The sequence below is a fragment of the Musa acuminata genome, chromosome BXJ3-8, assembly GCF_036884655.1.
Source record: "Musa acuminata AAA Group cultivar baxijiao chromosome BXJ3-8, Cavendish_Baxijiao_AAA, whole genome shotgun sequence".
NCBI lineage: Eukaryota > Viridiplantae > Streptophyta > Magnoliopsida > Zingiberales > Musaceae > Musa > Musa acuminata.
In genome coordinates this window covers 2,576,484-2,592,775 of record NC_088356.1, presented here as the reverse complement: position 1 = coordinate 2,592,775, position 16,292 = coordinate 2,576,484, and the positions used below count along the sequence as shown (strand labels likewise).

At 40.5% G+C, this 16,292-nt stretch overlaps 3 protein-coding genes across 4 annotated transcripts; all 3 read left to right on the top strand.

Moving 5' to 3' along the window:
* The first annotated feature begins 522 nt into the window (after positions 1–522).
* LOC103993931 (cysteine-rich receptor-like protein kinase 44) lies at positions 523–4,407 on the top strand. The gene is made up of 7 exons (XM_009414171.3): positions 523–1,392; positions 2,439–2,564; positions 2,799–2,929; positions 3,010–3,214; positions 3,374–3,611; positions 3,696–3,846; positions 3,940–4,407. Exons 1-7 carry the CDS (start codon positions 528–530, stop codon positions 4,273–4,275), a joined length of 2,052 nt encoding a protein of 683 aa, XP_009412446.2. The 5' UTR covers positions 523–527; the 3' UTR covers positions 4,276–4,407.
* A 410-nt stretch (positions 4,408–4,817) lies between these two features.
* LOC135581500 (22.3 kDa class VI heat shock protein-like) lies at positions 4,818–6,088 on the top strand. The gene is made up of 2 exons (XM_065165259.1): positions 4,818–5,365; positions 5,683–6,088. The coding sequence occupies exons 1-2, from the start codon at positions 4,882–4,884 to the stop codon at positions 5,961–5,963; spliced, it is 765 nt and encodes a 254-aa protein (XP_065021331.1). The 5' UTR covers positions 4,818–4,881; the 3' UTR covers positions 5,964–6,088.
* Positions 6,089–7,339: 1,251 nt separating this feature from the next.
* LOC135646039 (chitin-inducible gibberellin-responsive protein 1-like) lies at positions 7,340–15,210 on the top strand. Of its 2 annotated transcripts, none has more exons than XM_065165123.1 (2): positions 7,340–7,460; positions 13,176–15,210. In XM_065165123.1, exon 2 carries the CDS (start codon positions 13,208–13,210, stop codon positions 14,882–14,884), a length of 1,677 nt encoding a protein of 558 aa, XP_065021195.1. In that variant the 5' UTR covers positions 7,340–7,460; positions 13,176–13,207; the 3' UTR covers positions 14,885–15,210. The 2 variants fall into 2 exon arrangements, with proteins under 2 accessions (XP_065021195.1, XP_065021194.1); XM_065165122.1 differs by lacking the exon at positions 7,340–7,460 and adding an exon at positions 7,471–7,644.
* Positions 15,211–16,292: the final 1,082 nt, after the last annotated feature.

Genomic DNA, 16,292 nt, shown 5'->3' with positions numbered 1-16,292 from the left:
CTTGATCTTCATGTTGGTTGGTCATCGAGGAAGTATCCGAGCACTCATTCATCTATCGAGCGAGTTTTCAAGTCTTCTTTTTCAATCATATCAGATTTTTTAACAAAATTAGTATATTTAGTTTGATATGATAGATATCGATGATGACTGGATTAGTCTGATTTAATTTTAATCCATAAATATAAGAAGTCATCTTTGCTTTAATCAATTAATGTCAATTTAAGCATAGACTTTCGATGCCACCTTAGTACATAGATTTTTGTTGAAAATAATTATTTTCTTCCATTAACATCATATCTACTAGGAATGAGACATAATATCTTTATTAGACATTATTATTATTATTATTATTATTATTATTATTATTATTATTACTCGGCGAGAATGAGACGGGTGAAGGTCATGGGTTCATGTCATACGTGGAAGGAACATTTTATTTATATTGACGAGATTTTTATTGTAGCTCTTCTTGAAAGTGGCTGAGCTACGCTTGCCCAGACACTCGCTTCGTTGACTAGTCAACCAAAATGACTTTTGTCTTCCTTATACCAGCAGTCGCAGGTGCCATCTGCAAGTTCATCGTCTTCCCTTCCACCATGGCCACTTCCGGATCCATCTCCCTCCTCTGCCTTCTTGTCGTCCTCTGCTTCTCTTGTTCTCCTGCGATGGCCCAGCCGTTGTACCAAGTTTGCGACGATACTGGCAACTACACCGCCAACAGCACCTACAAATCCAACCTCGACCTCCTCCTCTCCCTCGCCTCAAACGGCTCCCTCTCCGGCTTCTACAACGGCACGGCCGGACGATCCCCTGACCAGGTCTCCGGCATCATTCTCTGCCGCGGCGACGTCACCACCGCCGACTGCAGCTCCTGCCTCGCTACCGCCGGTCAAGTCCTCCTCCAGCTCTGCCCCAACAAGAGGGGCGCCACCGTCTGGTATGACGACTGCCTCGTCCGCTACTCCAACAACCAGTCCTTCTTCTCCTCCACCGACAACTCCCCCATGGCGTACTTGGTGAATGAGAAGGACATAGCCGAAGTGAGTCGGTTCGACAAGCTGGTGAGTGAGTTGATGAGCGGGATAGCGGACCAGGCGGCGGCGAGCAACGGCTCCTCGAAGAAGTTCGCTACCGGGACGATGAGCAACTTCACGTCAGAGTTTCCGATCGTCTACGGGCTGGTGCAGTGCACCCCAGACCTGTCAAGGAGTCGGTGCAGGCAGTGCTTGCAGAAGCTGTTCGACGTGATACCGAACCTGTTCGAGGGGAAGCAGGGCGCGAGGGCGGTGGGCGTGAGGTGCAACATGAGGTACGAGGTGTACTCCTTCTACCAAAGCACCCCGACGCTGATACTTACTGCTCCGCCAGCCTCTGGTGGCAGTGGAGGATCAGGTCAGCCATTAATTCCTAGCAATATGCATCATATATATTGTTGTATGTATATTCCTGCTATGTCTACTTAAATATATTCCTCCAAATGTTGTTGTTAATATCATCATAAAAAACTAATAAGCTATAGCTCAAATTAAAGGAATAAATATAAAAATCTATGGCAAAAAATAAATATAATCTATTGCTTAGAGTTTTTGTGGTTTTTATGTGGGATAACACCCGATCTGATGTCTCCTATTCCTAGTACAATCTTACATTTATCAGACCAGTGGGATTCACAGGATCATACTTGTGGAAGACAGGACAGGAAGTCCACATCCTGTCGTTTTTCACAGAAGCAACATAAGACCGAAGAACAGTAGAAAATTGCATCGAGTCCTAGAAAACTCACACCACAAGCATCAGCCTGCACGACTCGGTGAGGCATTCTGCGTACAGCTGCACCGAAATGAATCATCCACGTAGCAGTAAGAGTCGAAACAGGACAGATGACTCTGCTCTGCTGTCCTCCTCACAAAGTCGCCACTGCGTTTGGTGTGACATTATTAATGTTTGTGACAACATCACCACTGCGCTCATTGGCCCGAGAAAAGGCGATGCACGACAAAGGAAATAGCAAGAACGAGTTTGCCTTCTCCACTCTCTCATCTTCCCATCTGATGCTCGTATGAATGATTAGATGTGAAGATATATATAATATCATATAATTAATAGGTCAAGAACATTAATTTTTTTACTTCTACTGGGATAAGTAATACCATAAATGAAGGAAATTACAAATTCTACTGGGCAAATAAGTGTGTTCCTCAGATTAGGGATACATTCCATGTACTATGTTTTCATTGATAATTTGGAGAATAAGTGAGGAAATATCAGTCTATTCTAACAAATTTAGCTAGACTTTTTTATCCTTTGTTATTTTTATTTTATTTTCACTTATTGTTGCAGCATATGAGTTGACAAGATTTGCTTATTCTCGAAATACATAAGCCAAAAAAATATATATTTGCCAACAGAGACTCATGGAATTACACATCTCGATGCAGGAAAAAAGAAGAAGAATTCAACAGGGACTATTCTTGCAATTGCGATACCTGTGGCGACTGCAGTGCTACTGATCTCCATCGTTTGCATTTGCTACTGGAGGAGGAAGTCAGCTAAAAAACCTTCCTGTAAGCTGAGACTGAAAGCAATTTTTTGCCACATGTTATTGCTATTCCAAAATTCCAGTTTCTTTTCTACCATTTTGGTCAGGCGGATACAATTTAGCATGACCAAGGAAGGAAGAGAAACAATGAATGATGTTACTGTAGCAAACATGATTTACCTATGTCTGTTAATTTAAGTGAACACAAACGAAACAGCAATAACTTTGTATAGATTGAATGCGTGTGCTCTTTGTATAGATGAGACTGACCCGGAGAAGATCACGAGTGTGGAGTCCTTACTATTTGATCTATCTACACTACGAATAGCAACATGCAACTTCTCGGATGAGAATAAACTTGGAGAAGGTGGCTTTGGTGCAGTTTACAAGGTATTATACAAGTCTATTACATTGCAATGTCACATGCACTATACTTTTTCTTGTGATCATGATCTCATTTTCTTGTGCAGGGACTGCTGCCTGATGGACGAGAAATCGCAGTCAAGAAGCTTTTAGCTTCTGAACAAGGGCTTGGGGAGCTGAAAAATGAGCTTGTTTTGGTTGCTAAGCTCCAGCACCGGAATCTCGTAAGATTTTTGGGCGTTTGCTTTGAAGAAGAGAAGATGCTGGTATATGAATACGTTCCTAATGGAAGCCTCGACAAACTTATGTTTGGTGATTCTTCTTCTTCTTCTTCTTCTTCTTCCTACACACATCCCTATAACCTTAATAATTGTTGGATCAAACGTACTCTTGCTTTGTGCATGGTTGCATGCCGTATTCATACGTTCCTTTTTGAATTGGTAAATTCAATCATCTGTGTTCATCCATTAGATGCTGAGAAACGCGAGCGGTTACACTGGGGAACCCGATACAAGATCATCGATGGAATCGCGCGAGGCCTGCTATACCTACACGAAGAATCCCAGCACAAAATCATACATCGGGATCTAAAAGCCAGCAACGTTCTGCTGGATTCAGACATGAGCCCTAAGATCACAGATTTCGGTTTAGCGAAGCTTTTCGGCGGAGACCAGACGCAGGGCACCACAAGTCGAATCGTGGGAACATTGTGAGTAGGACTCAGTACGATCTTCTCTCATACAAATAGGTTTGCTTATTAGTCTTCCTAAGGTACTTTTTGATTTCGTTGCAGTGGGTATATGGCACCGGAGTATGCCATGCACGGCCACTTCTCAGCCAAGTCAGATGTATTCAGCTTCGGTGTTCTGGTTCTGGAGATTTTGACAGGGAGGAAGAACACCGGTTCCTACGACTCTGCCAACTCGGAAGACCTTCTAAGCTATGTGAGTATGGAAGTGCATTCGTAAGCCCGATACATATGTGGGTACTGATACAATCCCATACTGACATCGATCATCTTGGTCTCTCTGAAACAGGCATGGGAGAGGTGGACCGCAGGAAGAGGCTTTGAGATATTAGACCCAGTTCTGGGCATCCAGTTCCCGAGTAGTGACGTGTTGAAATGCATCAAGGTCGGACTGCTGTGTGTTCAGGAGAATCCAGTTGACAGACCCAAGATGTCCACAGTCAATGTGATGCTGAACAGTGACAGTGTGTCTCTCCCAGCTCCATCACGGCCTGCATTCTGCGTGGGGAAGAGCAGCATGGACCCAAACTCGAACAAATCGATTCTCGGTACAAAAAACCAAACAACTCAGTCTGTAACAATGTCACCAAACGAAGTTTCCATTTCAGAATTAGAACCGAGATAAAGAGTAGCCAGTGATGGATGACCTTATAGTTTTGCTTATGGATGCAAAGATACTTTGGCACTGTAATAATTTATCGACTCACTGCTGCTTGCTGTATTATTTATATGTAAACCTACTTTTTATCTTGTGTGAGTGTGTGTGTACGTACATATAGGTTTCCATTTACCAACCAAAGGTATATGCTCATCTATGTTAACACAACATGCAGAAAAAGTCAACTCCGTTGACAACCGTTTACTTTTTCTTTGGAAAGATGAGGAGAGAGGACTTGGTTGGGTAATTTTATTTCCACTTCGATCGGTATCGGAGAACGGAGTTGCTTTACAGAAAGAAAATTCTAATCGGCACCGCAACAACAGAGCAAAGATATGGATCGGATATGACGACAGTGACATCATCGATCGTAATATCTGGAGACCTCACATTATCCGATGATTCGATCGTATCAAGTGTTGGGACCAACAGAGTTTGAATTGAAACAAAAAGAATTAATCAGGTAATTGATTTTTATGGTATGTTGTTCTCCATCCCGAACTGTGCAAATTTCGTTTCTACTGCTTCCTCTTTGCCGATGGTTGATTCGTTTCAGATCGGAGATGGATAAGCATGGCACATATCCACTGTGATGGAAAGCTACAGAGAAGGACAAAGAAAGAGAGATTCCCTCAAGTAATTCAAGAGGAATCCGATCCCTTCTTTTCCAAAAGGCAGCTCACCAAAGCTTTTATAAAGCAGAATTCCATTTTGACCGTCGCCCTCGACGCTGCTGCTTCTTCTTCGCCGATGCCGCCCCGAAGGGCGATCGATGTCCGGTCCGGCGACCCGAACCCGCACAAATGGCGCGTCCCCCTCACCGAAGACGCCTTCGATTCTTTCATTGCTCACGGCGGGGACGCTGCCCGAAAGGTGTTCGGCGAAGGTTCGCTCTTCAGCCCGTTACTGTTCGGCAAGTTCTTCGACCCCGGCGATGCCTTCCCTCTGTGGGAGCTCGAGTCGGAACCGCTGCTCTCGGGCCTCCGGAGCACCTCCAAAACCTCCGTTGATTGGTTCGAAACGGACTCCGAGTACGTCCTGAAAGCTGATTTGCCAGGTACAAGCTCGTCACTCATCCAAATTATCTCACTCATGTTCGTGATGAGAATTCGCGTCCAAACAAATCCATGCCACGCACCAACCGGAGGCGGCAGCCGTTGCTTCTGCTTTGCAGGCTGAGATTCTTGTATTCCAATGGCAGTACTGATGCGTATCGTGATCATATATATACTTACCTTGGTTTAAACCACATAAACTGCAGACTGCAGCACTCTAGAGAAATCAGTTCATGATGGATTCTTTTCCTTGCAAGAATTCTACTTTGAAATGGAAATGATCAAGTTAGGCAGAACTTTAACACCATGCTTTCGGCAGCTGCAAGAAAGTGCGAGATAGAAGTATGTGGCCCCAAGGAGAAGGTGATGGACATCAGCGGGCTGTGGAGAGGGCGAGAGACCGATGCAAGAGACTGGAAGATCGGCCGCTGGTGGGAGCATGGATTCGTCCGCCGCCTGGAGCTGCCACAGGATGCAAATTGGAAGAAGATGGAAGCCTACATCACTGATGACATCTTACTGGAGATAAAGATCCCAAAGCAGACTTCTGAGAGCAGCAAGGTGCATGCTGTGCAAGCCAAGGAATCCGAATTCGTGTGAACCTACGGTGGCAATAAGTGTCATCTACAGTATATCGCGGCGCTCTACGGAAAATGATGTATATGATGATGCTATGATCATAGTATATAATTTATTATGGTATGATATTAATATTGTTCACGTAAGCTAAGCTCTTTTAAGAATTGACAGTAATCGATAATTTATCACTGCAAATGATAGTGGGGACTAACTGTTGAATTCTTCATGGCGTTGATGTTGCCAGGTTTTCAAGATAGCTTGGCCACTTTTTGGTTACCCCACTTTTATGTCATGTTTTTATTGGCCCTTTATTTTTTTGTCCCCTTCCTTTCTTATTTATAATAATAATTATATATATATATATATATATTTATATATTAGAATATCTAACATACAAATATATGGTGACCCTAATCCTAGGTAGGTAATCCAGCGCTAGCTAACCCTCAAATTTGGTAGTGGAATTTGCCCAAACATCAAACCTGTAGTATTTATTACAAGGACCAAAAGCCACGTAAAATATTAGCAAGATTCCATCACCAATGCACTTTAATTCTCTTTCGGTTCTATCATGCACCGTGACTCATGGACCTTCCTTCTTAATTACTCAGATTAATCCAATCCAACTCGGTGGCCTAACCGCAGCATGTCAGATACCAATAATTAAACGCGAAAAGATTGCAGCTCGGGTCTACTGCACATCATATCGAACTGTCACATCTTCCGTGCGAAGATGTGCACCACTAACGTGCTTCTAGAAAATGCTTGCACAGTACCCGTCGTACCCACATGTCTTTTGGTCTCATGTACACGTACCCTCGTGAGACCAATCCGCCGAACAATCACGAGAAGGTATAGCGGCGGGTTCCATGAAGGAGTGGAAGAAAATAATGGTTGAAATTTTAAAAACGTTTAAATTTCTTTCCTCGTGGGACCCGCATCGCAATACGCGTCCACGTCAGTGCTTATCTCACTACTAGGATCCGTCGAACGGACGGCTGAGAGGGGTCAAGCCAGTCAAAAGCGGCGAATAACGATCACCGCCCGTTGGTTCCCCATCGGACTGTGACACTCACGATGCCGGCGCGACAAATGACGTCAGACTCGAGACCCCGCGTGTCGAAGACGAGGTCCCCACGCGTCACGCGTGTCACGTGGGGGCAGCAGGGATTACGTGACGAGGCGCTAATGAGCACGCGGGCCGAGTCGCGCTCATCGATTCCGCACGTGGGCCTCGCGGTCCTGCGGACCGCGAGATCTCGATCGGACGGCTCCAATTGGTGGAAGGGGAGGTCGGCCGGGGTGATGATGGTAGGATGGTCAAGGACGCGGGACGTTGACTGCCGTCAGCAACGCCGTTAAGTCGGACGGTCGCTAGCTCTCCTATAAAGCCGCAGCTTTTGAGAAACTATCGCGCACCCCAAAAGAGATATTTTTCCTCCGTTGTAAAGAGAGTGTGAAGAGAGGTAGGTGGAGAGCGGTGAAGGGAGTGGGAAGCGATACGGGGAGAATTAGAAGGTGAAATTGGCCATTTAAATGGTTATTTTTTATGGTTTTCCTGTGGATTGTGAGCAATTGATGGTTATGGCGGTTTCTGTCGAGTTATTGTCGTTTGATTGGATGTTTTTTCTGTATTTTACGGCGATTGGAGCTTGTTTCCTGCGTAAACTATGGTTTTTGAGGAAGTTGATTCGGATGGAAGGTAAAGGGGAAAAGTTTTCTTTTTGGTCTTTGCTTTTGCCTTTTGGAGTAAGTTCGGTGTCACTCATCTTTAGCTTGAGGCGTGGTTGCTTTGATCCTGGGGGTTATAACTTATAGGGGTTATACTTGAAGGATGGTAGAACGTCCTGGGACCTGCGTCTTTTTCGCCTCCATTTCTTAGATGATGTCGTCGAATTAGAGGTTTTTTTCCTGACTAATAATGAGTTTCTGGCCATTAAAACGGGAACAAAAAGCTAAGATGTAGTGATTGAGTTATTAAGCTCATGTGTTTGTTCCTTCAAGCTTTCCCCTTTTGTGTGGGTTGGTTGTTTTCAGTTGGCTAGAAGATGCTAGGAGCTGGACGATAGGCCTTATATTAGATTAATGATTGCTGCTAACATGTGTGTGTCTCATCAAAATCTGCAGTGACAATAGAAGTTTTCCTAACTTCGGCATGGAAGTCTTTTAGTGAAGTTTGTGTTGGTCGTCCGGCTAACATAGGACTTAGGATCCAATTTGACCCTTGTGGCCTTACACAGAACAAGCACCACGTTAGAATCAAATCAGAGTGGAGTCGATAGCTGTCCCTAAGCTAGATGCACATCAGGAATATACTTAACAAGATCCTCCAACGCCGGAACAAGCAGAGCACAGAACAGCAGATGTAATTTGAGAAGGTAACTAACGAGTGAATGCCAAAAGAAGAGGAGGAGGAGGGGGAGGACAATGGTAAACCACCATCAATGGTCAACCCAGACAAAATGACATCTTCCATTGCATTGCCATTAGGGTTGTCAATTATCGATCACATATTGTGTGATCGGCTAACAAGTTAGCCTTTTGAGAGTTCCCCATCATCATTGTTGCAAGTCGTTCATTCCCGTTGCTAACATGATGCTTTATTTATCCCATTATCACCAATCTTGTACTTTACTTAACCCAAGAAGTGAAAAAGGAAAAAAAAAAAAAATTCTTGTACATCAGTATTATTCTTCTTTATCTTCCTTCCCTGCTTTTCCACATGCTCTTTCTGTAAGCTTATCTGACATTTCTAATGGAACAGCCAATAGTTTGGACAATGATTTGGTTTTTCACAAAGATATTGCTTTTTGCACCAACCAAATATTCCTATCTAGAGAAACATCTGTCTCTTATCTTATCCAGAATTAATTAAATTTCTTTATCACCTTACTATGTTGGTATTATATATAGTATTATTGGTGTAATTTCATTTTGCTGATGTAATAAATCACTACCATATATTACCTTCAGGCTTTTCTAAATGAGAGCTAACATAAAAAACATTTCATTAGTTGGTCATACTTGAATACCTTTAATGTGTGACGTCAAAGATTCTATTCTCTTTCAAGGAGTGGGAAATTCTCCTCCAAGGGGAGAGCATTAACTGGTAATTCCTTAGTGGTACATCCTTAGAAGAAATAGATACAGCCTTAACTGGTAATTCCTTGGTGGATAAGGGGAGAGCAATAACTTAAATGGTAATTCCTAAGTGGATAAGGGTAGATCAATAAGATTTTGAGGAAAGCTGGAAGAAAACACAAAAAAGTTAATTTTATATTTGCTATATGCAAAAGACCACATCTGCTGTAACACAATCATATAAAGTGACCTTTCTGGTGTTTACAGCCAATAATTTATTGATTCTTATGTGTAGTTACAACCTAAATTATGTCTTTTGGGGATGAGAATGATAACAACTAAATTTGCTATTATAAGTTGTATGTTCCGTGTTCAAATCAGTGTTTTTAAAAGCGTTATTTGCCAAGGTCCCAAAACGTCCGAGGTACTAGGTGCTTGTCTAGACGTCTGTCCAAGTGAAACGAGATGCTCTTAAATATTTAATTATAGAACATATATAATATAATTGATAAATATAATTATATAAATAAAAAAATGACATAAATTGAAAATATGTAAATACTAAGTCATATTATTTATTTTCTAATAAAAAAATATTAAAAGATCCAAAATAATAAAACTTTACATCAAATTCAATCATCAACATAATCAACATTGCCATTTTCAAACTTATCATCATGTTTTTCTTTCTCTTGTCTATCTTAATCAAAGTATATTTCCTCCTCTTCAATAATGATAGGAGATGAATTTGAGGCTTTTGCATTCATTTTTGCTTTCATCATCTATCTTGTATATGTTTGTAATTCTCTAACACCTGAGGTTCTTATCACATCTCTTGTCACGCTATCATCTTCGAATACAAGCTCATCTTCGGCATCTTGCAAATTTACACTCACTTCCCTCACCAGCCACTCATTTGAATTATCAACGTCTTGTAATAAGATTTGATCAATATTATTTTGCAAATCATAATGGGCCCTTCAAGGCTTGATTATACTTTATATAAACTAGATCATGTAACCGTTGATGCTCTAACTGATTTCTTCTCTTTGTGTGAATATGTCATGTTATATGAATACAAAATATATTAATACATCCATCTAAAAAAAAATAGATTAATTAAATTAAAAATATTTTGTGATCTTTATATGCTTAAAGACAAGGTCTGCAATTTCATACCGTACTGGAGTTTCGACAATCGCTCGGTACGATACGAAACTGTGTACCGAGCGGTATACCGTTCGGTATACCGCTCGGTATATATATATATATATATATATATATATATATATATATATATATATATATAATCCGAAAAAGGCGACATCGTGTCGCCTCGGCGATGTCGCCGAACGTCGCCTTATATATATATATTATTATTTTTTTCATTCCACCGGTAGCGGGCGGTCCGCGTACCGGTATGCCATCAGACCAGTATGTACCGGGCGGTATCATTCGGTATTGCCTTCCTTGCTTAAAGATACTCCAGTTTCGCTTACAACCCGTAGTACTATAATTCAAACTAAGAATTTTGACAACTCATTTTATTCATCAATTTCTTCCATAAACTTGTCAAGAAACTCATATATTTTTTCTCTAGATTTCATAAAAGAAGATGCATCTATTAAATTTACAAACATGATTCCTAAAAAACAACTGATTATACAATTAATTATATTCATATGTCTCTTGTCGATTTAATCATCTGACATAATATAATAATCATGCTTTACCGATGATTTTTTATGACCCTTCAATAAGCCATTTTTGTAATCCGACTCTTTCTTCAATAATGGAACTTACAACTCAGAATAACTTGGATATTTTAATCCTCTATCATATCTTCCAATAGTTTCAATCATTTTTTTAAACTTGTCCAAACGACAAGTATTAAAGGGAATTCCAGCTTGATAGAAGAAGTGAGCAATGTGCTCAATCATTTTTTTTTTAATTTTCTTATCACAAGCATCACTTATATTTGACTATCTTAATTTTGCTCATATTTGACTTATCACAAGCATCACTTAATACATATATAAGTCTATTGGTTCCTTTTTTACCTTTCTTAACAATCATGATTTCTTTTTCTTTTCTATCATATACTCTGGCATTGACACTTTTTGAACGATCTTCTTCGTCATCTATGTTGAACATCGTCCTCAGGTAAAATCTCATAAGATATGTTCTTTTACATCATGTGGGCACTTCTTGCATGCTAATGTATTCTTGAAGTTCCTACTTGATGCTACTTTGAACAAAAAAATGCCACCTCGTAGTAGTCTTATCACAAAAGATGCAAGTAACCGCATTAGGATCTCTAGGATTTTTAAGATAATTGTATTTTTAATCAAGATTTTTTCTTGAATTTTTTGATGAATCTTCTAAATTGTTTTGTACACTTGTCATTAACCTTGAAACCCTAATAAAAGTTCTAAATAAATATAGATTAAAAGTGCTAAATAGGGTGAGATGTAGCCATAACGGTAGTGGTAAATAGGGTGAGAAAAGGAGTTACCGATGGTGGAACATAAGAAAGGTGTCACCAACGATAGAACTTGGGGAAGGAGAGTGTAGCAGTGATGGAGGAACCTTCGGACGACGACAGTAGTGGCAAATGAATTTGTGGACGGGTAGCGGTGACGATGGATGGAGCGTAGGCATCGATGACGACTGCCTTTGGCGGGACCAGAGGTGAGTTGGGGCGGCGAAGTAGGGTTTAGGGGTCTTGGGGGGGGCGAGGGGGACGGTTTATCGTTGGTTCTTTCAAACCAATTTGATACTGCTCGATCGAACCAGAGTTGACCATCTGGTTCAATTGTTCACAATTAGGCACTCACCCGAGGCGCCCGACGCTTGGGTTCAGGCGAGCGCTCAAGTGACGCCTCGTTGAAGCGTGTCGCCCGACTTATGTGCGAGGCGCTTGGGCCTCGCCTTAGCTTGCCCGAGCGCCTTTTTAAATCGTTGGTTCAAATATCAAAGGTTTTACAAATAAAACAATTAATTGTATTTGTCTATTTTTTTTCCTTTTGCATGTTTATGCAGTAAAATTTCTTAATGTTGCCTCACATTCATTAAATAAAAGTCTAATTCATATTTCTTTTCTTTCTATGTCCTCTTTTTCTTCTTTTGCATGTGGATGTGCATTTGCACGCATGAACATTTGTGTGCATGCTCTTTGCAATCTATTCTAAAAATAAGTTTGCAGATGCAGTTGAGGTCAGTCCATGAACTGCTATTATGCAGAATAGGCAAATCATGATAGTTCTTTTGTTGTTACCTACAAATATATTATTGGCTTATACCATGTCTCCTAGGCCTTATATTTGTCAATTTAGGTGTCCTTAAATTCTGCAAAACGAATGTAGGAGGATGTGCTAGCATAAGGATTTATCATGTGTGTAATCAACAAGTAAAATCTCAATATTAATGTTTGATACTACAATACCAACTACTTTTAGTTAAATCAAGTAATCATAAATACCAATGCTAGAAAACTAGATAAAGTATTGCCACCTATATCTAAATTTCTGTCTCTTCCTCATGCTAAGGAAATCTTATTCATTTTTTCTACTTCATTCAGTCAACAAAAGATCACCTGTGTTCTTTTTTTTTTATTCTTTCTTCGAGTAATTCTGGTTAAAGCTCTTCAGTAACTAAACTAAGAGATATTATAAAGAGAATTTATACATGTGGCTAGCAAAAGGATGTCTTGTTTACTGCTATCATAGACAGCTATGAATTAGTTGGCTTAAGATTGAGAAATGGGCATTGTAGGACCCCAGGATATTTTCCTTCTTCATCTAGGAGGCCTTCAAATTCTCTGATTTTATTCTACCATTAATCTAAAAGATAAGTTTACACTAGTGTAGCTTCCTAAGTTGCGAATGATGGCTTCTTCAGATAAGCTTACACTAATGTAGCTTCCTAAGTTGTACATGATGGCTTTTAAAATTAAAGCACATATGTAATTAATCAGATTTAAATTGTTAAATTAATCACTATTACCTTTATTTTTCTCTTTTTAATTTATTTATATGCATCCCTCAGTTCCGTTTTCTTTCTGAAGTGGTTGTAGCCTCTTTCATTTTCCATTGACAAACACGCTTTTTGGTGATATTTGCTGATGAGGTCTGTTCTTGCTCCTATATGCAGATATCTCACCGATTGATGCTCATCCTTCTAGCATGGACCTCCATCAGTTTTATGGATTGAGTGGCACAGACATATCCTATGAATTCCCTTCTCCAAGAAATCTGGCTTGTGCTGAATGGACTTTTGATTCAATCAAATTAGCTATTGGCAATTCGCTGAGCTCCCCTTTTTCCAGCCAGTTTGAGTGTGACAATTTTTCTGCAATTAGTGATGGTAAAGGACAGACTGAACGGTACAGCTCTCCGTTAGACAATGACGGTGCATTGATGCAGTCCCAAGTTCGTCTTCTATCGGACACTCAGGTACCATCAGAATCAGTACATGCAGTTTCCAGCCAGAGGATAAGGTATGCTCTACAAGAGATTGAGACTGTTCTCATGGCACCTGATACTTGTGAACCAATCGATCCTGATTTGAATAAAGATAAACCACCTCAGCTCAGAAAGCAGGGGTCAAGAACGAGGACCCGTGAGGTCCAATTCAAGTCTTCTGATCCTGCACAGCCTCAGTCTCTCTCTGTTACATATCTAGATATGAGCCATGAAATCCGTCAGGAGAAACGTCTTAAAAGAATAAAGTTTGCAGGTGGTGATGTGAAACAGCTTCTAATCGAGTGTGCAGAAGCTTTATCTGAGAATAAGATAGATAAATTTGAATTATTGGTCGAGGAAGCCCGAGGTGTTGTTTCTATCAGTGGTGAGCCTATCCAGCGTCTTGGTGCTTATATGCTAGAAGGGCTAGTGGCAAGGCACGAGTCTTCTGGCACCAGCATCTATCATGCCTTGAGGTGCCGTGAGCCAGAGAGCAAGGAGCTTCTCTCTTACATGCGGATCTTGTATGACATCTGCCCCTACTTAAAGTTTGGATATATGGCAGCGAATGGAGCAATTGCTGATGCACTGAAAACTGAGAACAGAATCCACATCATAGACTTTCAAATTGCTCAAGGTACCCAATGGATCACTCTTATACAGGCATTAGCTGTAAGACCTGGGGGTCCACCACATGTGCGAATCACAGGGATCGATGACCCAACATCGGAGTATGCCCGAGGAGATGGCTTGCAGCTAGTCGGGAAGATGTTGTCAGACATGTCCAAGAAGTTCAATATTCCCCTCGAGTTTAAAGGCCTCCCTGTGTATGGCCCCGAGGTCACAAGAGAAATGTTGGAGATTAGACCCGGGGAAGCACTTGCCGTGAACTTCACTCTTCAGCTTCACCACACACCGGATGAAGGTGTCGATGTGAACAACCCTCGTGATGGATTGCTCCGGATGGTGAAGGGATTGTCTCCGAGAGTGACGACGCTGGTGGAGCAAGAGTCCAACACCAACACAACATCATTCTTGACAAGATTCATGGAGACTCTAGAATATTACTCTGCCATGCTCGAATCAATAGATGCGACGCTGCCGAGGGACAGCAAGGAGAGGATAAACGTGGAGCAGCACTGTCTGGCAAAGGACATAGTTAACATCATTGCCTGTGAAGGGAAGGAGAGGGTGGAGAGACACGAGCTACTTGGCAAGTGGAGGTCCAGGCTTAGCATGGCCGGTTTCAAGCCTTACCCGCTCAGCTCCTATGTGAACTCCGTGATAAAGACTCTATTGGGATACTACTCTGATAAATATACCTTGGTGGAGAAAGATGGCGCGATGCTGCTGGGTTGGAAGAACAGGAACCTGATCTCGGCTTCTGCTTGGCACTGATGATGGCCCATTTGAGATAAACCTTGAGGAACCACAGATGAGATTATTTGGTAGTGAACTTCCACTCTCTTATCCAATGCAGGTTTCAGCTATTGTTTATCGTACCTATTCATGAGTGCGGCATCTGCATCTCTTGTGGCAAACTTACTCCATTGCACCAAATGACCCAAGGAGCTTGAGGGTGTTAGCCAAATGTTCTTGAGATGATCATTATTCTCTTGGCTTCCTGTATAATCTTTTGAATGTTTACAATGGTTCAAGCCAACAAACTGGATGTGTGTAACACTGTGAGATATATGTATTTCTCTCTTCCACCTCGGGTTGAATCGATTGTTTGGGATCATGCTGCTCATGGTTTAAGAGAAAATACCATAGATCAGATGACACAGGTTGTAAAGAACATGCAAGATCAATTATAATGATTGATTCCTTTTGCATTTTCACTGAGTCTGTGATTAAAGTGTAGTAATCAAGTTTTATATACATTAAATTATAATTAACGTATTAATAGGATCATAAATAATATTTATATCTTATTTTCATAAGATTTGTAATACCTATGTCTTATGAATATGATAAATGATATATTCATATTTTGCTTGTATTTCAAAAATATAGATCATGATAAATGATATATTCATATTTTAAACCAAGTGTTTGCATTTCAAAAATACTATCTATACTATTTTACGAAATGTTAATTGAGCATGCATAAACATCAATATTTTTTAAACATGTTATATAACAAGAAGAGATATGATTCTTTCGTGCAACAAATTTAATTGTGTTAGCGGACTTGAATATGAGGTTAAGTTATCGTAATGAAAATGTATATAGTGACTAAGTGGCGATTGAATTATAACAGTCCTTAAGTAAATCTTGAATGAGTTTAACCATAATTAAAATAAATAGTTTTGAGGTTTAAACATCATTTGTATGAAAGATAATAACTTAGAATTACATATGCATGAGTCTGAGTAGTGGATGGTCAATTTTGGGTGACCTAGGATCCGAATTAAGATATGATTTTTTAAATATATTTGGTATGATTAAGTTGGCTTCTAGAATGACTTCAATTTGAGTTTTGTTATGAACTGAAGTGCATAAATATGTTACATATAATACATGCATGCGTACGATGTACATACATACATACATACATATTATGGCATATGATATGAAAATACACATATATACTATAACAACATAATATATGATATATATACATCATGAATCTGTTTGAAAGCTTGTAAATCTAAACACGTACGATGTTGCCAAAATTTTCCAAGGAATAATGTTGTATCTTTGTAGTTCTTTTCTCAACCTCAAAATTGATGTTTGCAGTGCCTCATCTGAGACCACTGCAAGTATGATCAGCACGCTCAACCGAGGGGTTGGTTATTTCTGT